Source organism: Pteropus medius, unplaced genomic scaffold (assembly GCF_902729225.1).
Source record: "Pteropus medius unplaced genomic scaffold, Ma_sr-lr_union100, whole genome shotgun sequence".
In the NCBI taxonomy this organism is placed as follows: Eukaryota; Metazoa; Chordata; class Mammalia; order Chiroptera; family Pteropodidae; genus Pteropus; species Pteropus medius.
The window spans coordinates 20,458,674-20,482,834 of record NW_024349801.1 but is presented as its reverse complement, the minus strand read 5'-3'; the positions used below and the strand labels follow the sequence as shown (position 1 = coordinate 20,482,834).

The window sequence follows — 24,161 nt, the reverse complement described above, 5'->3', positions numbered from 1 at the left end:
GATCACTTTGGCCATTTGTATGTTGAAGGGTTTGGAAGGGGGTAAGGGGGACGAAGCAGTGCAATCAAGTGAAGTAGGTGGATTCTTAACGTGTTTAGGTAAGGACAGGATTTGCTGATGGGGGGAGAGGAGTTAGGAAAGAGACGTTGTCAACAATGGCTCCCTGGTTTCTTGGCCAACTTCCTGAAATTAGAAATTCTAGAGAAAGAGAAGCTATTTGGAAGGAGAGATGATAAGAGTACTTGTGACATTTGAGGTGCCTGAGGCAGCCAAGTAGAGAAGTCAGTTTAGCAATTGGAAATACATGGATCTAGCCTTCAGGGACAGTCTAGATCTAAGATGGTTTTGGGGATCTTTGGGATGGATATTAAAACTTTGGAGGCGATGAGTTCCCCCAGGGAGAATGTGTAGTGCGAGAAAAGAACTTCTAAGACAGGTCCCTGCTGGTATTTAAGGTAGAGGAAGAGGAATTACCAAGAGACCAAGAAGGAGTGAGCAGAGAATTAGAAGAAAAACCCTCTTATGTTGCTAGACTGGGTGAGCTTTAAGGTCTCGGTCAGTGCAGACAGTCTGTGGTCTTGCAGAGCCAGACTCTTAGCCAGGTCTGAAAGGCAGAGTATGGGTAGATAAGCCATGAGAATAAAGAAAGGCATTCCAAGTAATATTACTGTATCAGCCAAGGTCTCAACAAGAAACAGAGGACACACTCAAACTGAGTAATTGGAGGGAATTTTAATAAAGAGGCCATTTACAAATATGTGGAGAGGATTTAGGGAATTCAACAAGGCAGAAATCTGGCCCTAGCCACACAGGGGCCCTTCACTATCCCAAGGCCTGAAGTCAGCAAGGGGAGGGCAACTGTATAGAAAAAAAGCTGCCTGACTGGAATTGGGGCTTTACTGGAATTGGGGCTTTCTGAACTACCCTCCTACTCTGTTCCCCCTGCCCTCCAGTTTCCTGCTAGTGCCTCTTGTTGGCCAAACAGAAGCCAGAGAGCAAGGGAGCCCATTGATACAGTGTAAACACATCATCTTCCCTGGGCACAGAGCAGGGTGGGGAGTGGATGTCGAGAGGCAAACAAGATATCCAGAAAATGAAAGTGTATAAATAAGAGGATATATTAGTTACCTATAGCTACTGTCAGAGTTGGGTGGCTTAAAACAACACAAATTTATTATCTTATAATTTTGAAGGTTAGAAGTCTGAAACGGGTTTCATTGGGCTAAAATCAATGCATTCCTTTCTAAAGGCTATAGAGGAGAATCCACTTCCTTACCTTTTCCTGCTTTTAGAGCCTGCACACATTTCTTGGCTCTCCGCCCCTACCTCTATCTTCAAAGCCAACAATTGCATCACTATGCTTCTGTGGTCACATCTTGTTCTCTGAATCTTCTGCTTTCCTCCTTCCTCTTTTAAGAGCCCTTGTGATTAACTAAGCCCACCCAGAAAATCCAGGATAATCTTTCTAATTTAAAATATTTGATTTAATCACACTTGGTCCCTTGCCATGTAAAGTAACATAGTCCCAGGATCTGGGGATTAGCCATATGGACATCCTTAGGGGGCTATTATTCTGCCTACCCCATAGAGGGAATAAACCATTTTAACTGGATTGTGGGGCAGGGTGCTGCCCTAAGAAAGTAAATAAGGCAAAAAACGGGAAATGCAGATCAAAGCCAAATTATGGGAGCTTTAGATGCTAAACTGTCTGAATTTCATTCTGTAGACAAAAGGGAGCCATTATAAGTCCTTCACCAGGCAAGTAGTTTGTTAGTTGCATTAAGAAAGATGATCTAATCGTGGTGCTCTGGGTGACTTAGAGGGAAAAACAGAAACCTTTCAAGATGCAATTAGAGTAGTCCAGGCCCAAAGGAACAAAGGCCTAAAACAAGAGTGATGAGAAGGGATGATATGAAAAGTACTGTGCAATAAGACTCTACAAGAAGTGCTAACCAACTGGACTTAGTAAGACGGAGAAAAATCTGAATTTTGGAAGTGACTGGCAGATTAATGGTATAATCTAGAAAATCAGGAGAGCAAGTCTGCTTCAGGGAAAGATGAGGAGTTGGGGCATAGTAGTAGAAGCTCGGAATAGAAATACAAATAGAATCTTACCAACTCTAACACACCAATATTTTATGTACTATTAAGAAAAAATTAAAATATGGCACATACCTTCTTAAATATATAATTTTTACTTTATTGAAAGAGCTGTATTAGATGTACACATTGATTTTTTTGAAGTCTTTTAATTGACATGCAATAAATTGCATTTGTTTAAAGTATACAGTTTGATTAAATTTTGACATGCATGCATCTGTGAAACCATCACTGCAATCAAGGTGGTGAACATATGCATAACCCTCAGGTTTCCTCATGCCCCTTTATAATCCCTCTCTCTGTCTCTTCCTACCGCTCTTTGATCCCTAAGAAACTACTAATTTGCTTTCTGTCATACAGATCAGCTTATATTTTCTATAATTTTAGATAAATGGAATTATACCATATACATTCTGTTTGGTCTAGCTTCTTTCATTCAGTATAATTATTTTGAGGTTCATCTACATCATTGTGTCTATCAATAGTTCATTTCTTTTTATTTATTTATTTCTGAGTAGATTCCATTGTGTGGCTATAGCACAATTTGTTTATCCGTCCACCATCTAATGATCATTCAAGTTGTTTACAATTTTTGGCTATTACAAAAAAGCTGCTATGAGTATACACAGATTTTAAAAATAATATGTCTCCCTTGTGCAAACATAAAAAGGGAAAATATAAGTGAAATAATTCATTAATATTAAAACTTCTTCATGTTCAAATTCCAACTTTTTGAATCACTTTTGACTCAAAGTCATCGGTGTCTGGTTTTTTTCCCACATAATATCTCCTCTACCACCAATTAAAAAAAATTTTGAAAAAACTAAAATTTCTAGAAGAGAAAGAGTTACATTGTATATAGAAAAGAAACCTAAGTAGAACATCACAAAGTTGTACATGGTAAGCAATTGAATTAGTAAAGAAAGGAGAACAATGTTTTTTCCATGCCAACCTGTTCTTCATTCCTACTTAAAAATTTGTAGTGGCTCCTTATCACCCAACAGAAAATAGCCCCGGTTCCTTGGCAAGGCATATAGGGAAGACCCTTCAGTGATGTCTTTAGTTCTTTTCTCTCCCCTCCTCACAACCCTCCCATCTAGCCACACCAAGCATTCACCAACTTATCCTGTACTTTCTTATCTTTGTGCATGTGTTTATGCTGTTCCTTTTTCCTAGAATGACCCATATCTATGACCTCTTCAAGTCTCAAACTCAACCTGTTTTTCAGTGTCCCCTCAAGCCCTGCCCCCTTATCCAATGATTATTTCTTCATGTGTTTTAAGCTTCTTTTATTTATTACTTCTGTTATAACACTTATCAAGGGTATTATCCTATTTTTGTGTCTCAATGAGCTGTCATCTCTTTGAGGAAGAGGTCATATCTTGTTTGTCTTTCTATTCCTGTTTTCTAGAACTCTCCCTGGCAATTAGTGGGTATATAGCAAATAATAATTGCCTCAAAAGATCTGATTGATATTATACCTCCTAAGGAGAAACACAACCAGCTAAGTACATTGCTATTTCCTGAATGCATTATTATCTTCTAGGGAAGATCTTTCTAGGAAAAATCTGTAAAATCCTCTGCAAGAAAGAAGAGAGCAAGTAAAAATTTCATTTTGAATGGAAGTTTAGGAGTAAGGTAGTATAAAAAAGGAGGGTTGAAAGGAGAATGGACAAGGGGTATAAAGAATTAGTGAGGATGGCTCAGGAAACAATAGAGAAATGGGACTAGAAAGAGAGTGGGAGAGGAGGAAAGAAGAAAAGAGAGAAGAGTAGAGAGAGTGACCATGCAGCCAGAATTTTAGAATCTTACTTTGTTTAATGGCAGGAGAGTTACTGGACAATGCTTTCTCACACGGATGTTCCAAACTCTTTACTGAATGAACCCCATTTTGTATTCTTCACATCCCTCCCTCTCAAAAGACACAAGTGTGCTTCTTGCAACTGCCTTACAATTAGCGCATTGTTCCTCACTGTTTTCTGGGAAAGGCTGGAGGAGGCAGAGTAGTATGGTGGAAAGGCACTCACTACACGGAATCAGAAGGCCTGGCACATCCCAGCACTGGGGCCTTAAGCAAAGCACTTAGCCACTTTCACCTCAGAATCTTCATCTGTAAAATGGGTTGTTAATATCTGTGCAGGCTTCCTTTCCAGGTTGTTGTAAAGATCTAAATAAGTGAAATAATATATATGAAAACACTTTGTAGGTGGTCAGGTTGCTCTGCAAATGAAGGTAACATTACCTTTTTTGTTGAGTTTTTCATCCAGTAGAGAGACCCATTGGCAGCCCTGTTTCTTGTTAATAAGTCTTGTTTACAGAAAGGAGATAACTGTTTTTTTTTCTTATTAGTAGTATTCTGAAGTCTCAGGAAGCTGACTTGTTTAAATGTTCATGGCCCATGAGAAAGGCATATAAGAAACCATGGCACTCCCTTTTCAAAAAGAGTTGGAAAAATACAAGAACATTGATGAAGATGAGCTTCTTGGCAAACTCTCAGAAGAGGAACTGAAACACTTGGAAAATGTTCTCGATGACCTAGATCCTGAGGTTAGTGACGTGGAACCGAAGCAGTATGGTTAATGATAGCATGAGATAAATGGCATGGCATGGTCCTTAAACAATAGTGTAGAAGGCCCTCAGCGCCAAAGGCAAATTCTGTGTTCTTCCTCTGATAGGTTCTGGGTCACTTTTACAAATTCTTGAGAACCTCCTTAGCCACATCTATAATAGGATATGGCAAATCTATTTCTCAAAAACCAATTTAATGTAAATGGGAAAAAGCAGATTCCATTGATTAAGGAAGGGCCAGTCTAATGTAGAGAAAAAGAAAAGAAAAAGGGAAAAAGAACAAATCTTACCAGTTTCTTCCGAGTCACGCTTTCTGCTGGGCACAGAAGCCCCTGAGGTAAATGATATTATCCCATTTCATAAATGAGGGGACAGACTAGGAGAAGTAATTTACTTAAGATCCCCTACTAGTAAATGTCAGAGATGGTATTTAAACCAGGTCTTTAGCTCCAAAAGCAGATCTTTTATATATCATTTCTTTAAAATGTATAAATAACTTGAAACCTTTGGCGATCCCACAATAGGTAGAATAACTCAAACCAAAATATCAAGTAACTTTAAATGGAGATTCTAATATTTTTATGAGCTCTTGAAAAGCTAAGTAACTCATTATACTGTTCATTTAACAAACACTTTCTTCAGTCCTGCTGGTATTATCTTAAATTTAGGATCAGAGGCATCCAAAATGATTTTATTATAAATAATTATGTCACTGAAGTTATTTATATGATATTCTGATATGCCAGATACTTCGAATGTTTTATTTACTTTTTAAAATTATGTTTTTATTTTTTAAACTTAAGGAAGGAGTCTCTAAGTTTAATCAAGCAGATATCAACATCTACCATAATATTTACGTATACCTGCTTGGATGTTTCCCCAGGAGAGGGGTTAGAAATAAGAGAGTGTAGTCGCATTGGTTCCTTCTTAGAGCCTTCATATGCCTGCCTGGGAGAACCATGGGTGCAGATTTGGCCAAGGATCTGTAAGGAAAGAGGCCATGAAGGGTGGCGGGCCTTTTGTCATCACTGCAGAAGACCCAGGGGCTGCTCCAGCCATCGATATTCTGCCTGCACTCATTGGGAGCCCTCATCTCAACACAGAGCAAGTAGGGCCTCAGATATGCCAGGGACATCCACCCTCAGCTCACACCCACATCCCCACGTCACTGCACAGGTATCCTTCTCCATGCTTCCCGCATATACAGCCGGGGAGGAGGGTAACAGGGTATCAGTCAGGTAGACATCTTCCTTTCTGCTCACACCTGTATATCGACAGAGTGCACTGCTGCCGGCTGGATTCCGACAGAAGGACCAGACACAGAAAGCAGCCACGGGCCCATTTGACCGCGAGCACCTCCTCATGTACCTGGAGAAGGAGGCTTTAGAACAGAAAGACAGGGAAGACTTTGTGCCCTTCACTGGAGAAAAGAAAGGTAAGGACCCCAGGTGGCATGTCTCGGGAGCAAGGCACTCCTAGTGTACTGTCACGAGAGGTCAAGCAAGGGAGGTGGGAAATGAGCCCATGAACTGGATTTTATATTAAAGAGAATCCTGGCTGATGGATACATGTCTGTATAGACATTTGTCCAGACCCATAGACTGTACACCACCAAGAGTGAGCCCTAATGTATCTATGGACTTTGGGTGATAATAATATCAATGTTGGTTCATTGATTGTAATAAATGAGCTCTGCTGTGGGATGTTAAAGAGGGAGGTTGTGAGAGTGAGACCAGGGAGTATATGGGAACTCTCGATACTTTCCTCTGGGAACCGAAAACTGCTCCAAAAAAATGAAGCTTATTAATTAAAAAAAAGATGGCAGAGTATGGAAGCTAATTCAATTAATAATTAGAGTGAGCTGGTACTCAAATTAGTTCAGTAAAAAATAATCTTAAGGCCCAAAGAAAAAGTTTTGGAAATGTGAAGTAGTGTTGTGTCTGAAAGAGGGTCCCATCGGCATGGGTATGTTTCTCTTAGCCCAGTGCTTTACCCATGGCAGAAGTCTGCTCCGTGTTTAGACATTGTCTCTGTTCCCTCAGATGCTACCGTTAGAGGTCAGTGCAGTCAATCGTTCATTCATCCAGCACCTCTTCTGTGCACAGCTACTTGCCAGAGACTGGGACCATAGTGAATAAGACCCAGTGAATAAGACCCCGCCCTGCCCTCAAGGACACTATGATAGACCTGCAAAGGCTGTGAAGAGCAAAGGGATGTTTCTCCATGCCAGGAGTGAGCTCAGAACTAAGACAAGGAAAAGTCTCCTCCTTAGCTCCCGACCCCGAGCCCCTCTTTGGACGAAAGGTGGATATCAATTACCCGATCAGATTCCTCAGCCATGGATGGAAACTTGGGCCCATGGATACTAATGGAATCATTGATAACCTCATGGCAACCACAATCTTTTAAAAACAGATCAGATCATGTCACTTCCCTGCTTAAAGCCCCAAATCCCTGCTGTGGTCCTCACAGTCTGGGGGAGCTTGCCCTGCCCACCTCTTTGACTGCCTTCCCTCACTAAACCTCAGCCACAATATTTTTGTTTAATTCCCCAAACCTGCTAAGTTCTTTTCCCATCTCAGTGTCTTCTCGTGGACTCTTCCCTCTGACCCACATCCCCATTTTTTCCATTCTAACTCTCAGCTTAAGTGTCAAGGCCTCTGGCTTTCCCAGACCTCTCTGTCTAAAATAGACCCCTTCTCTCTGCCATGACACTCATTTATTGCTTTCACAGCACTGACAGTGTTCATCCTTTTGTTTATTTACTTTGGGTTTTGTGAGTGTTCCACACTAGATTGAGAACTCCACAGTGGGACTGTGTCTCTCTTGCATTCTGGCACAGAAACTGACGCAGGGGAGGCACTCGATAAATACGGATTTGAATGAATGCCATCTCTGAGCTTCTGTGCCATGGCTGCGAGGAATAGGAGGAGCACAGCCCCCCTCTGCTGCCATGAGTCAGAGCACCTCTGCCTTCTCTTACAGAGCATCTGACTCTCCCCTGAACCATGCACATTCAATGGATCATGCACCACTGATAATGTCATTTTATTAAGAAAGTAAAGTTAAACAGTGACGAACTGAGCAAATAACCAAGGATTACCATAGAAATATGGAGTTCTTTCTATTGCAGTATAGTTGCTATTAGACTAATTTAATTGTCAAAGGAAAAATAATTATAATGTCAAATCTTCAATAAAATCCCAATTAACATCCAGTATTAGGGTAATGACAGAATAATAAGAGGAAAGCTGTTGTCTTTTGTTCTTAGATTAGAGGTCTGAGGAGCAGCTATGGTTCACGAGGGGCGAGTGTTAGGAGTGCAGGAGCTGTCTGAGTAATAAATGGGGATACAGACGGGGTATACAGCAGCACATTGTAGCTTAGGAGAAGACTGAGAAGCAATACAACTGAGCAAAATGATCAGAGAGCAAGTTTTCCAAACAGAGCAGAGGGATCAGGGTGAGTTGTCGTCAGGGCCTCAAGAAAGACCAGCAGATGACCTGGAAGCAGGGGGAGGTTATTGTGAAGACCTCTGGAGACAGGCCCAAAATCTCATTTCTGAATGCCACATGGCTTGGGCCCTTGTTTCCTGAGCTGCATTTAACTCTCCACTATGGATTTATTTACTTAGAACTTGTTGTTTGGTTGGACCCTCAGAAAAGGATGTGCAGCAGCAGTTATCCTAAATACTGATAGCTGTGGGCCACCTGTGTACCTAATGTTTCAAGTACTTCTAAATAGTACCAGGAATTAAGATTTCAGAAATCCTATTTTAACTCTAGGCCCAAGATCATCTGAGCCAGAAATAAAATGCTTAAGGCTGCAGATATTATGAAAATTAAGTCTGGGATGAGCCCCAGTGTCTGAGATGTTATTGATTGATTGACATATTTTTTTCCCTTCCTTTTGACCATTCTCCTATTTTTTTTCCCAGTGTATTTTCCTTCTTTCTGGGAAATGTGGCAGCTCATATAATGGTCAAATGTAGAAACCTTGTGACCAGGATACCCCAGCTTGACCACAAGCAGTGGTGCCTTCTTGGGAAGTCCAGCTCTGCCTGGCCCCCATTTCCTTATCCTGGTTATTTAAAGATCTGGTGAACTATCAGGAAATATGTAGCCTCTGTAACCAGGGACGTCTTCTGGAGAGTTTTCATGAGGGAGAGGTACTGACTTTGGGTTGGACCCTTGCCTTTCCCATGGCAGTGGGTAAGGCCAGGCCAGCCAAGGGAGACCTAGAAAGGTCCTGGGTCCCAATTGGCTGAACCTGGAGCTAACTACCTGTTTTACCCACGGTGACAAAGAAGAGAAGCCATGGGGGGATGAGTCTTTAAAGAACTCCAAAAATCAAAATAGAGGAGACCAATTTCAAAGATCATGCCAAGAAGTAAGAACAGCTCCATGATAGAGAAACCAAGAGTGAAAGCTAGAATGAATTGGAAAGAGTGTAAGTAGGTCTGGAGTATTGCTATGAGGGCCCTGGAGTGTCTTGGGTTCACATCTTTATGAGCCATTGCCCATGTGAGATGTGGGTGTGCTGGCCTGGCCAGAAGTTAGGAGCAGGAAATGTGCCATCTTTCCAGCAATGTGATCATTAGCCAGAGGTTTGGGTTGGAGAGGGGGGTGTGTGTGGTGTGGCGTGATGGCAGTGTGGGGTGTGGGTGGAGGAGGTGTGTGTGTGTGTGTGTGTGTGTGTGTGTGTGTGTTTGTGTGGTGGTGGCAGGTGTGCATGCATGCACAACAGGGCAGATATCAGACATTTTTAAGCTTTATTGGGCAAAAATAAATCCAGCTGACAGGATGAAGTAAGAGATGGTGGCAGAGAATGCGTGTGTGGGAAGCACAGAGTGCCCTGCTACTTAGACCTCACAGCTCTGAGTATGACAGCCCTGATGTTGTTTCTTTTAAATCAGGTTTGCTTTGGTATGCTCTAGAGAGGTGGCTGTGTCCCCAGGTCACTATCTAGTCGAGTGACCCCAGATGTAGCATCCTAGTGGTCTACAATCTCAGTTGGTAGGAGGAAAATTCTGAATGATCAGTTTGTCCCTCAGGAACCCCAGGGGCCAGTTGGATGAATCTGGCCCAAACATTTGCAGGGTCCAAGGCAAGAACACAAGTAGAAGCTGATGTGCCATTTTTTATAAATCTAAAAACTAACAAACTGTTAAAATATGTTCTGTCCTCCCACAGATATACCTAGGCCTGTGCTCTTGGACGTCCAAGAGTCCCACACAGGGAGGTGGATCTGTCCTATACTGCTAAGGCCTCGGCACACGTGGTCAACACCCTAGCCTGCATAGCTAAGCTTTGCCCATGCTCACCCACAAACAACTTTTCCTTGGCCTGGAGGTACATACCCCAGCAGTGTGACCTGCCCTCAGGAGGATGGCATGGGAAAGGGACTCATGGAGACCCTAGAAGCAGGCTCAGGGCTCTTTAGGCAGAGAATTCCAGGGTCCTAGGTATCGGGTTTAGTCTAGCAGGCGGCCTCCATTTTGGGTATGAATGGTCCCATGACTCTTCCTGCAGTGGGGCAGGAGCAGTGGGGGAGCCCAGAGTTGGGCTCTCTAAAGTGTGGGGTCCACAGTCTAAGTGCTGCTGGTTGATGAAAGGGAGGAAAATAGAAGCCACCGTTTCCCTCTGTTTTTAAGAACTGTAGTCTCCTTGGATCTTGGTGTGGCAGAATGCAGGATTCCTCCTCTGACCTTTTTCTGTAATTGCGGATTATTGATATTGGCATCACCCCAGCAATCAAGGAATCCCAGTTGGACGTGCAGTGGCTCAGTGACTCTACTCTTAATGGCCAGAGCTACATTCTCTGGTCAGTCCACTTATCCTACAATAAGGTAGCAACATGTGTTTGTTTTTCCCTCTGATTTAAAGGGAGAGTCTTTATTCCCAAAGAAAAGCCCATAGAAACTCATAAAGAAGAAAAAGTGACCCTTGACCCGGAACTGGAAGAAGCTTTGGCCAGCGCCTCTGACACTGAACTCTATGATCTTGCAGGTTAGTCCTCAGCTCTGGGGCACTTTCCTCTCTGGCTCTGTGACCTCCAGGTTGGCAACCATAGCAGCAGCCTTTGAGCTTCTCCATAACTACTGGTTACTAATGTGATACCAGGTCAACTTCAGCCATTATGTAGCTATAAGACAATGCAGATGGCTTAACTCCTCTGAACAAACATTCTGCAGTATTTCAGCTGTAAAATGCCACAATAATGCCCATCGCTACAAAACTCAAGAATTTGAGAAATTAACGAGAATAAAGATGGAGTGTCGAGAACTTTAAACAATAAACTAATATCCCTTATGCTTCCTAAAGAACTTTCACATTTGGCATTTTACTACATTTTATTCTCACAAAATTTCCATGAACTTCTTGTTCTTCTCGCAGTTGCTATTCCATTTTTATTCCCACTAAGGGGTCCGTTAGCCTCTCTATGGAGCAGGAATAATTTTCTGTTATATTCACCCAGTAAAGTGAATCCATATTTAGTACAATCTGCTTATTTTTTCTAGTTTTCTTAACAATAGCAACAATATAATAATTATTGTTATTATTACTTAGTTATACATGCAGATAGAAATAGCCCAAATAGTACAAAAGAATATGTAATGAAAAGTAAGTCTCTCACCCTAATTTCCTGAGCTTCCTTCCACTTCTTGTATAGTGCATATTTGTGCACTAATGGGATGCATTTTTTTCAAATGAGATGGAAATTTTGATTATTAGGGTCATTAGATCACCACAGGGGAGAAGTGCTTTAAAAAACTGTGCAACCAGGTGCTGTAGGCATAAAAAATAAAAAAAATAAGGGGTTGTAAACTGACAAGGTCCTTGCAATCTGTGAGGTCAACCAAGGGTTGCCTCGCCTTAAAAAAAAAAACAACTCCACAGCTTTAACAAGAATTCTCACATTTTTTTAATTCCATTGGAAGACATATGTTATTATAATCTCCTTCCTCCCAGGAGAATCAGCTATGCCTTATTCTAATAGCCTGCAAACCATTTTAGCTACATTTTCATTCCTCTGTGATATCAATGGTTGATATTAAGGTCACATATTTGAACCCCTCTCAGAAGTTACTGCAGGAGTTGAGGCACCTGTATCACTAGTTAAGAAGTCACTTTGCAGTGACCAGTCTACTTAGCCCAGTGGTTGCTATGGAGGAATCCTGTTATGGTCACTGCCCCTCCCAAGGGCTGCCTCCTGGTCTCTACTGGAATTGCCCGAAGGGAGAATGCAGGGCTAGGCCTGAATTCCCAGGAAATACCTAAGCAAAGAGAAAGAGAAAATCACCAATCACTTGGAAGATACTAGATCCTGAAATTCACACAATAAAACCAGAGAGATAATTCCAATAGAAAACTGTTTTGTTCATCTTTACTCAGCCTTCTTCCCTCATCAAGTGCTCCTTCCTTCAGCACTCAGGAGGAAAGCCGGCTGAGGGCGGATGGCAGCATCTGCTCTAAGGTGGCTCTCTCTGGAAAGATTAAGAGCAGTGTAAGGAGTGAATGGGCTTCCAGCCATTTGAGGTTTAGATAAGAAAGAGTGTCAACACCCTGCCCATGTTACTGTGGCAGACTGAGAGTAGAGAGACAGTTCATCAAGGGAGCAGCAGTCAACTTCCAAAACAGCTCCTCCCAGAATAGTATGGTTACCACCCAGAGTCTAGTTCTCAGCTCTGCTGGTCTAGAGATCTGTAGAGATCTGATCTTGTCCGCGCACACCATATCAGTCAGATTGGGGCCAGGTGGTAGGGACCGATCCACTAGCCAGATTCACAGGAAACAGATAAAACAAAAATTAAAATTTGACAATGGGAATCAAATTATAATTAGAAGTTAGTGAGTAATGGGGCCAAATCAAGTCATATTCGTTGGATGGTCTCAGTGGCCTATGTTTATCAAATAGGGCATCTTCTCCCTAGACAATTCCAGAAACACAGTAACAAATTCTTATTTACTTAACAAGAATTCGTAAAGCACTTAGAACAGTGCCTGACACATAGGAAGTCATTTAATCTTTGTAATAGATAAAGAATAATTATTATTCCTATTTTACAGATGGGGAAACAGGATCAGAGGCTTTAGTAACTTCTCAAGTCACACAAGTAGTACGTGACAGAGTCAGGATTCACTCTGGCTGACTGATCCTGAGTGCCCTTCTTTAACCTTAGACTTGCTGGCTGTAAACATTTGTCCTTTCTCGTGGTATGCTGGCCTCCTCCTTCTAATGGGTAGATTACAGCTGCACCTCTGCCGCCTGTTGTCAGATTATCTATTCTGGGATCCTTCACCAGGTGGCCACCTATAATTTCTCACTTGCAATTTCATTAGCAAAGGGAAGTTGGGTGGGCAGTTGCAGCTTCAGCCTGCCCAGTGTTCATGCTCACCTAGTGCTGTTTCTTGCATACAGTGCTGCCTCCTGGTGCAAGTTCCATGTAATACAGGAGACTCAAAATCTCAACATGGTTATAGGACCTTTTATTGCTGACATCTTGTCTTTTATTGCCCACCCTGGGATGTTCTAGACATTGAAAGGACTACTCCTTTTGGTGAGGCTTACATTGAAAGAGGTCCATGATCTTTCTGTTCTTTGCCTCTAGAAAAACACATGCTACCATCTATATGATTTCAGACCTTAAAATAACCTTAGACTCAGTCCTACCCTTAGATTTTACAGATGAGAAAACTGAAAATCTGATTCTACTTCACTAAGAGGTCTCAGCAGGTTTTCAGCAATTTGGGGACATAACCAGACCATTGTCTCTCAGATCCTAAATGATTACAGATGTATAGATGTAGAAAGCCCTGTGAAGATTGCTGGTGGTCTTGGAAGGAGGGATTTTTTAATAAGCTTATTTAACTCTGTACATATACCATACAGTATGCAAAGCAAGGGGGGTCTGGAGACTTACCTTTATGGTATGAAGAATTGTTCTTTGAGGAGTAATTTAACAATGTGGATATCCTAACATGCTTTCCCAAACTTAATGTTTATTCACTGATTTTTTTGCTTTCAGCTGTTCTTGGAGTACACAATTTGCTCAATAATCCAAAGTTCGATGAAGAAACAGCAAGTAGTAAAGGTGGCAAAGGGCCTGTGAGAAGTAAGTTGATGTGGAATCTGTGGTTCTGTGAGACTTGGGAGCCTCCAGGTGTCTGGGAGGAGAGAGGCCTGTTGAATGGGCCTGCTAGTGACTCCAGACTTCCATCTTGCTTCGAAGGTGGCTTTTGTCAGTTCACCAAGGATCATTGGGCTCTGAGCTGTCAAACCAGAATAGAGTAGCTGATAATGAGAACTGTGTCGGGCAGTATAACTAGTAATAATCAGTTGTTTTGTCCGGAGCACACTCTCTTGGTAGGTCTGTTCAGTCAAAAGATAAAATTGCTGATAAAAAGGTTTCATAGTCAGCATAGGATGCAAACAGGTGCATGTTCCTAAGGCGTTTTAATCAACTATAGTATCTTAGCTAAGTTCCCTTCTCCATTCAAATGTCTTTTTGTCTCAATAATGGATGCTTGTCATTAGAATTTGAATACCCACTTCCGCCAAAGAGCATGAAAGACACACTGGCGTGGAATTACTGACACAGATAGTTCCAGACCACCATCTTCTATGTCAGCATTTTCTGGAGATGTATACAGTTCATTATACTCTCCAGTCATCAGTAATCTACTAAATACCTACTATGTGTTCCAGGCCTAGGTACAAAGATGGTCCCTGCCCAAAGGAACTTATCTTCTCATGGTAGGGATAGATCAATAATCAGGTAATTTTGGTGATCCAGGTACTGTGAAAACTCACTGAAGATCAGTTTTTCTAAGATTATTTATATTTTATTTTCTTTAATGAAAACTTGGGAGATGCTTTCTAGTCTCAGCGACATACTTGTAAATCATCACTTGTACCGGATAATTTAACCAGACAATGAGCAATATTCCTTTTATTTTCTTTCTGGTTTCTTAAGCATACGGATGAAAAATGTTCATCCTTTTTAACTTCAATATCAAAAGGTAACATTCTGATAATATGTTTGCAATTACATAACCTGGGCTTTTATACATATATATCATTAACTTTTTTAAAGACTTTTTTTTAGAACAGCTTTAGGTTTATAGTAAAATTGAAAGTCATAAGGATATCACGTATACCCTCTGCCCTTCCACATGCATAGATAGCCTCCCTCATTATCAACATCCTGCACCAGAGTGGTACATATGTTACAATTGATGAACCTACATTGACACATTATCACCTGAAGTCCACAGTTTACATTAGAATTCACTCTATGAGTTTAGACAAATGTATAGTGTCACGGATCTACTGTTATAATATCTTACAGAGTAGCTTCACCGCCCTAAAATTCCTCTGTGCTCTACCTATTCATCTTTCCTCCCCTCTAACTCCTAGAAATCACTGATCTTTTTACTGTCTCCATATATGACTGGCTTCTTTCACTTGATAATATGCATTTAATGTTCTTCCATCTTTTCATTGGCTTAATAGCTCATTTCTTTTTAGTGCTGAATATTTCATTATCTCATGTACCACAGTTTATTTATCCATTTACCTACTGGATGGCATCTTGGTTGCCAAGTTTGGGCAATTATGAATAAAGCTATTAGCATTTGTGTGCAGGTTTTTGTGTGGACATAAATTTTCAGCTTCTTTGGATAAATATGAAGGAGCGTGATTACTAGGTCATATGGTAAAAGTGTATTTAGTTTTGTAAGAAATCGTGAAACTGTCTTCCAAAGTGGTTGTACCATTTTGCATTCCCACCAGCAACGAATGAGAATTGTTCCACATCCTTGCCTGCATTTGGTGTTGTCACTGTCCCAGATTTTCACCATTCTAATAGGTGTGTAGTTGTATTTCGCCGTTTTAATTTGCATTTCCCTGACGATATGTGATGTGGAGCATCTTTTCATATGCTTATTTGCCATTTGTATATCTTCTTTGGTAAGGTGTCTGTCTAGATCTTTGGCTCATTTTTTAATCAGATTGTTTTCTTATTGTTGAGTTTTAAGGGTCCTTTGTATATTTTGGATAATAGTCCATTATTACATATGTCTTTTGCAAATGTATTCTCCCAGTCTGTGGTTCATCTCCTCATTCTCTTGACAGAATCTTTTGCAGAGTAGAAAGTTTTAATTTTAATGAAGTCCAGCCTGTCAATTCTTTCTTTCACGGATCATACTTTTGGTGTTGTATCTAAAAATTTGTCGCCAAACCTAGGTCATCTAGGTTTCATCTTATGTTACCTTCTAAGAGTTTTATAGTTTTACATTTTACATTTAGGTATGTGATCTATTCTGAGTTAATTTTTGTGAAAGTATAAGGTGTGTGATTGTCCAGTTGTTCCAGCACCATTTGTGAAAAAACCATCTTTTCTTCGTTGTGTTGTCTTTGCTCTTTTGTCAAAGATCAGTCAACTATATGTGGGATTATTTTGGAGCTCTGTTCTGTTCCATTGATTATTTGCATATTCTTCCACCAATGCCACACTGTCTTGATTACCATTGCATTATAGTAAGTCTTGAAGTCAGGTGGTGTCAGTCCTCCAACTTTGCTCTTCTCTTGCAATATTGTGTTAGCTATTCTGGGTATTTTGCTTCTCTACATAAACTTTAGAATTTGTTTGTGGATATCTACAAAATAACTTGCTGGAATTTTTATTGGGATTGCACAGAATCTATAGGTCAAGTTGAGATGAACTGACATCTTGACAATATTGAGTCTTTCTGTCCTTAAACATGGAATATCTCTCCATTTAGTTTTTTGGTTTTTTTCAACAGAATTTTGTAGTTTTCCTTATACTGATCTTGTACAAATTTTTTCAGGTTTATACCTAAGTATTTCATTTTTCATTAGCTTTTTTTTTCAAATTGTGGTTCTCTTATCAGTATATGTAGATTTACTTCATTCTTTCGATGATTGCACCTTATATAATTATACTATAACTTATTTAACCATTTTCATATTGATGGACATATTGTTTATTATGGTTTACTGTCACAGGCAATACATCTATGAACATCCCTGAATGTATACCTTTATGTATTCATGCTATTTTTCTGTGGATTAGACTTCTAGATATGGAATTACTGGGTCATATAGTACCCACATTTTAATTTTTGATAGGTAATTCCAGCTTACTCTCCCAAAAAGTGTGTACCAGCTTTCATTTCCACCAACAGTATGTGAGGATGCTTTTCCCTCTACATTATTGACAACTCTGAATATTATGTCTTTTTATTTATTTATTTGATAATCAAATGGTATCTTATTTTTTAATTTTAGAGTTTAAGTATTTTTTAATATTTTTTTAGTTGGGTGACAGAAATTCTTCTGATCATATTACTTGTTCATTTTTAATTGGGTTGTCATTGATTTGTAAGAGCTCTGGTATATTGGGATGTTGACCCTTCATATGTTATATATATTGGAAACATTTTCTGTTAAATGATTTTGAGAATTCTTTCATTCTTCTTTTCTATTCTTTTCTCTTCCCATACTTTCCTCAAAATTAACACTGTACAATGGACATCAGAGGAGGGTCAGATTTGGCCAAAAAGCCAGAGGAGTATTTAGGTTTGGGAAATGAAGAGATTCTTTTTTTTTTTTCATCTCAAGATTCTAGTATTTGGTTATTATAGTCTGAAAGCAGTCTTTATGGAGCAGCAATAACTGCTCAAAAGCATGTTCTTTTGAAGTTTGAGTTTGCTGTAGAGTCTTCTGCACTTTTGGTTCTGTGCAGTGTCAGCTATTGAGACTTCTCATTGCGGTAGAGAAACATCAATGTTTGAAACTATAACTCAGAAGCATACCATTCCCATGCTTGCTTTGCTGCGAATAAGCTTGCTGTTATTGATTTTAGAGTATTATTGGAATCAGAGCATATGAAAGAAAGGTCATTGGGAGAATGATTTTGATAAGAGAGTTCTTATATTTTCGTTGTAAAATTAAAACTTGTGTCTTAGATGTGGTCAAAGGTGAAAAGGTCAAGCCTATATTTGAGGAACCACCCAATCCCACAAATGTGGAAGTAAGTCTGCAGCAGATGAAAGCCAATGATCCCAGCCTTCAAGAAGTCAATCTCAACAACATAAAGGTATTTCATTATGATTTTTGTTAGTCACTAGATTTGTCATGAGTTCAGACATGAGTTCACCTATTTGCAATTCTTAGCATCACTGATTTTGAGGCAGGATATCCTATTCAAAAGAAGTGGGTTTAAAAAAAAAAGTGATTTCTAGAATTCTTTTAAAAGAATCACAATAGTTGTGGTAAACACAGTGTACTGGTTATCTATTGCTGAATAGCATATTACTCCAAAATTTAGAGGCTTAAAACAATAAACATTTTTTATTTCACATAGTTTCTGAGTGTCAAGAATCAGGGAGTGACTTGGCTGGGTAGTTGGGGCTCAGTGTCTCAATGAAGCTATCAGCCATGGCTACGGTTATCTGAAAGCTTGACTGGGGCAGGAGGATCTGCTTCCAAGATGGCATACTCATGTAGCTGTTGGCAGGAAGCCTCAATTTCTTACCACATGACCCTCTCCATGGGACTGCCTAGGTGTCCTCATGTCATGACAGCTGGCTTCCCCTAAAGCAAGTGATCCAAGAGAAAGAAAGCCAGAAGCCACAATGCCTTTTATGACTTATTCTCTGAAGTCATTTCCACTTTGTTCTATTTGGCAATAGAGAGAGGAAGAGAGAGAGAGAGAGAGAGAGAGAGAGAGAGAGCGAGCGAGTGAGCGAGCACGGCAGGAGGGAAGGAGGGAGAGAAAGAGAACAAGAACATTGACATCTGTTTTGTTCATTCTTGTTGGGCCAATTTCTAGCATTTAATAATAATAACTGACTTTTATTGAGTACTCACTCAGTACCAGATATTTTGCTAAATACTTGAAATTCATCATCTCATTTCATCTTTAATGGGACTTAAAGAGGTTAAGTTGCTCATAGTCACAGATCTAGTCTGTAGCACATTTAGGACTCACACGAGTCAACCTCTAGATGTGCTGTGTGTTGTCTCCCTCCCCAGTGGTCAGCACTGTGCTACATGCTGTAGAAGAGGGATTAAGATACATATGGCCTTTTTTTCTGAAGAACTTATATTAGGAGAAAAACACTAAACAAATCATTGCAACACATGTAAGCCCCCAAATATTATGGAATTGCAGGTTAGGAAAATTTTGATCCTGCCTAGAAAAGCTGAGAGACAAAGGAGATAATATTCAACTGGATCTTAAAAGATGAGTGGGAATTAATCAGAGAAAAAGACAAAGGAATTTCCAGGCAAAGGGAAAAGCATGTCTAAAAATATGGAGGAAACACCATGGTATATTAAAAGAATAACAAGGGGTGGTTCCATAGAGTAGTGGTTAGCACATCTGCTTTACAAGCATAAGGTCCTGGGTTTGAGCTCCAGCGGAGCCATGGCCCATACCCTGGGCGTGCCAGGCCCCGGGTGTGGACCGCAAGTGTGTAGGAGGAGACACCCCACCTTCAGAGATCCATTTCTTAAGGGGAGACAGCAACATCCGTAGGTCAGGGGTGGAAGTGGAGGAGTGGGGGAAATTTTTTAAAATAAATAAATAAAAATAAAAATAACAAATAGGTCAATCTGGTTAGAATATAGAGAATGAAAGAGAAGAGGGGAATGTGGTATATGCATAATTTCTTGGTTAGTAAAAAGAAGGGTGATACCAGAATGTCACATTGTGTTAGATCCCCTTATTGGACTGTAAGTGTTGTTATTGGCTAGGTGTGGCTTGGTTGCTGGAGAATGGGTGATGACTGTTTTAGTGGGGATATCATGCAATTAGTCATCTAAACATATGAAGTATTTGAAAGTTGCTGGTCCATAGCTTGGGGTGGGGGTGCTGCCAATTGGTTTATCAACTATCTGTATCTTTCCCGTCTTAGAACATTCCAATACCAACCTTGAAAGAATTTGCTAAAGCTCTGGAGACCAACACTCATGTACAAAAGTTCAGCTTGGCTGCAACCCGCAGCAATGATCCTGTGGCAATTGTGAGTAAAATTCTTAGAAATATAATATGAAAATATTTAATTCAGTAGAAACTCCTTTTAATTTGTTTGATTAACAATTTTTAGATCCGGTAAATTTATTTTCTACACCGTTAATAAACAAAATTAGTTAGAATGAGACAGTAAAACAGAATCCAGTTGTCAAGCACTTTGAATTAACTATAATTTTGTTAGCATTACACTTTTAGGAGAAAGAAACAAAATTAGATTAGTCATTTAGCTAAATAAATATTTGAATTTTGTTTTGGGCTTAGTACAAATTTTCTGAAACTTCTGCATCTACAGTAACATTCTTTCACAATCAGTGGATATTATGAGACCCCCAAATCCTGCAGGAACTTGGCACATATAAAAATATTAAAGTACATTTTCTTTTAGTCTTTGAAATGGATTAATATGTTTCAAAAATATTTTAACAACCAAATTTTTGTTTTCGATTCTTTAATGTCACCACGTATTTGACCCCCTTTAACCCATCTATCCTTCCCCCTTATCCTCTGGTAACCACTAGTCTATTGTCCATGTCCATGAGTTTCTGTTTGTTTGTCCTATTTGTTTGTTGATTTTAGGTTTATATCTCACATATAAGTGATATCATGTGGTTTTCAACTTTTTCTGTCTGGCTTGTTTCGCTTAGTATGATTATCTCGTGGTCCATCCATGTTGTCACAAATGGCAGTATTTCATCTCTTCTTATGACTAATATTACATTGTATATATGTACCACAGCTTCTTTATCCAGTCATCTATTGTAGGACACTTCTGTCGCTTCCATGTCCTGGCCACCATGAGTAATGCTGCTATGAACATCGGTGTGCAAATATCTTTTCGGATATGAGTTTTCAAGTCTTTGGGGTAAATACCCAGCAGAGGGATTGCTGAACAACCAAATCTTGAAATATTTTTTGTTTGACATTGTTAACCAGAACATGAAAAAGAACAAAAAACAAAAAGCCCTGTTCTTTCTATGAACATTAGACAATTCAGCAAAATAAGGAAGCCCCTTGAACCCAAGTAAATACTACTATCACCATCATCAGTGTTACTTCTCCTATTAATAGCTAACATTCCTTGAGCAGTCAGTAAATTCCAGCACTGATCTCTACGCTTTACACATGTCATCTCACCTAATCCTCACTATAATACTATAAGGTATGTACTATTGTTAGTTCCCACTTTAACAAATGAGCAATCTGAGGTTCAGGGAGGTTAATTAACTTTTCCAAGGTTACGCAGCCAGAAAACAGTCAGGATTCACCACCAGGTCTTTCTGGTTCCACAACCAGGAAGCTTAACCATAATGCTATGCTATATTTACACACGATGCCTCACTGTCTCAAACATTTGCTAAAATATGTCAGTTATCAGGAGCCTGCCCATCACTCTGTGGTTCTATAGCATCTAATGCTCAGCCCTTGAATCAAACTAGAAAAACAAAAATTTTCCTGACTTGATGATTTGATTTAAAGTAACATGCCTTTTGGAAAATCTAAAATACCATTGAAAATTGACAACATGAAAGTCATGACTACCTATTACAGTACTGGCACAGAGTAGATGTTTAAAAAATACTTGTTAAATAAATGAATGAATGTGCCTTCCAACCTCGCAGCAGTAGAGACTATTTCCATGATTATAATAGTAAACTTGAAATAAGCACTCATGTAAAAGAGAGACTAAGCTACAAAATTGATGTTTTCACCAGCAGTTATTACATATCTAAATTTGTAGGTTGAAAGCAGTTTTGAATTTGGAACCAATTATTAAAATAGAAAAAGAGCACAACTAGATCATTGGTAAGGTAAAATTCACAATTTAAAGATTCATATCTGTATACAATTTTGAATAACTCTGCCTTTTAGTAGACTTGTTTCCAATAAAGCAAAAATATTAACAGTATATTATGTATGTAAGTGACTAAAGGGATGAATAAAGAAATGATTTATTACTCCTATTTAAGACATTATTTACAATAAATGGAAAGGATGAGACTAGTAAGCACTACTAGTAAATAATCTTTCTTCTACTCTAGGTCAAATAGATAACTTGGTAAATGAACTAAATAAATTCCAAATATAAGAATCTCTTTGATACTGTTTTCAATGCAATAATTTTGTGTTGAATGCATACCATGTGACAAGTGCACCATAGAATTGGAGGAATAATTACTATCCTTAAGGGTGTGAAGAGAAAAGCCTCTTTCAGCCTTACTCAGCCTTATTTCTAGCAAGCCTAGCTCTAGAAATGATTCCTCTTTCAGCTATGCTGTTGTCAGGCAAGAACCTTTCTATACATTGAAAACTGGTTATCTCAGACTCGCTACTGAGAAGTAAAAATCAGCATTGAAGTAAGGAGCTTCAAGAGACTTTTCTTTCTAAGGTTTAAAAACTTATTCAGCAAGACACTGTGGGATCATTGTGAATGTAGACAACCTATGTGTATGTGAGATAGCATTATCCCCATTTTACAGATGAGTCAGCTGAGGCTCAGAGAGGTTGAGTAACTTAACTAAGACTACACAGCATGTGGCCAAGCCATGAAGTGAATTTAACTAACCTATAATCAACTTTAGTTCACCATCTGCCAAGTACTTCCATATAACCACATCTGTAGAAGTATTAATGGAACTCACCCTCACTGAATGCCAGTGTAGAGAAAAGGCCCAAATATGTAAACAATGCTGTTATTATTAACAATGATGTCCCATAAAAATCAAGAGTTTAGTACAATACTGTCCAATAGAAATCAAATGACAATCAGAAATGTAAGCCACATGTTAAAGTTTAAATTTTCTAGTAGCCACATTAAAAAAATAAGAAGAAATAGATTAAATTAATTTTAATTTTAATAACATTTTATTTAAACCAATATACCCAAAATATTATTTCAAAATGTAAGTTCTAAATATAATGAGATATTTTACCTATTTTTTTCATACCATATCTTCGAAATCCAGTGTGTGTTTTACATTTATAGCATGTCTCAATTCAGACCAGCCACTTTTCAAGGGCTCAATAGCCACGTGTATTGTGGCTACCATTTGGATGGCACAGGTTTGAACAGTGCAGAAAACTCCATTTTCATACAATACTGTAAAGTACAGAAAACAAAACCTTTTAAAAAATGTATTTCTACTCTAATGATTTCTATAACAGTTAAGAAATCTAGTCTTTGTTTTATTAATGTTATTATCCCCAACACATGTACTAGATGCTCAAATAGTTACTGAACTGAAATGAACTTGGGCCTACAGCCCAGGGTTATGTTTGGCTAGGTCTCCCCTGTTTTGTTTAGTATGAGAAAAGGGTTTTCTCAAGTTTCAAAGAAATTGGCAAGATTCTGGCTGCTTGCCAGGAGGTCCTGCAACTTTTTATAAAACCATAATTGCTCTGACGTTTTGTTATTCTAATAATGAAAGTAAATCCCAAAGCTTGGAGCATCCTTAAGGAAAAGCCTCATGCATTCCCTTCTGGAGCTTTAATTAAAATGTGTACATTTAATTCCAATTAAAGACCTAGTGCTGAATAGATGCACTTTAATTTACATGGTGTACAATAATGTTTTTTCAAATCTTTGCCCTTCCCTTGTAGTTCAAGCAACTTCAATAACACAGGATTATTCTTCTAGTCCAGTGGTTCTCAACTTAAGGCAGTTTTGCCCTCCAGGGGACATTTGGCAGTGGGTGGAATTATTTTTGGTTGTCATGACTGGGAGGGGTGCTCTTGGCATTTAATGAGTCTCAGAGGCTGCTAAACCTCACATAGTACTCAGGACAACCTCCCACAACAAAGAATTCCTGGCCTTAAATATCATTAGTGCCGAGGCTGAGAAACCTGTTCTCATCCCAGTTAGATCCTTTCTTCTTCCTTCTTCTTCCTGTTTTTTTCCTCTATAAAAACAATTTAAATAGTTTAGAAGTTCCTTGTTCTATTCCCCAGAGCAATCACTATTAGTTTGTTTATCATTTTTCTAGTTGTTGTCTTTATGACTTTAATTAAAGTGGCTGTCAATCCTGGCTGAACATTAGTCACCTGGAGAGCTTTTCAAAAATGCAGCAGTCCAGGCCACACCTGAGATACTGATGTACTTCATCTGGGGTGGGGCCCAAGAGTTGGTATTTTTTTTTTTTTAAGGCTTCCAGGTCACTTTAATATGTAGCCAGGATAGAAAAACACTAAAATACATACATTTTAATCTAATTTATCATCTTAGATAATTTTTGATCCTCTGTTAGAAATTATGGTTCATTTCTATACCTTCCATCCCTCCTTCCTCTTCTACCTCCAAATTGTACTTATTCTATTATTTTTATATGTTTGAAATTTCTACATTTTAGGTCATTTTATGTTATGTATGTAGATTGACTCCAAAATTTAAAACTTATCACCAGCATTTACAATTATCTGGCTATTTAAATATATA

At 39.1% G+C, this 24,161-nt stretch overlaps 1 protein-coding gene across 2 annotated transcripts in view; it reads left to right on the top strand.

The window, feature by feature from the left end:
* Nucleotides 1-24,161, top strand: part of TMOD2 (tropomodulin 2) — a 41,818-nt gene that overhangs the window by 7,313 nt on the left and 10,344 nt on the right. Inside the window, exons 2-7 of one of the 2 annotated variants that reach the window (XM_039889043.1) lie at nt 4,453-4,647; nt 5,947-6,103; nt 10,554-10,676; nt 13,697-13,783; nt 17,661-17,791; nt 19,614-19,721. In XM_039889043.1, coding sequence (XP_039744977.1) covers nt 4,522-4,647; nt 5,947-6,103; nt 10,554-10,676; nt 13,697-13,783; nt 17,661-17,791; nt 19,614-19,721 — 732 coding nt within the window. In that variant the 5' untranslated portion in view covers nt 4,453-4,521. Of the gene's footprint in view, nt 1-4,449; nt 4,648-5,946; nt 6,104-10,553; nt 10,677-13,696; nt 13,784-17,660; nt 17,792-19,613; nt 19,722-24,161 lie in introns of both variants that reach the window. The other variant, XM_039889042.1, reaches the window with a different exon arrangement.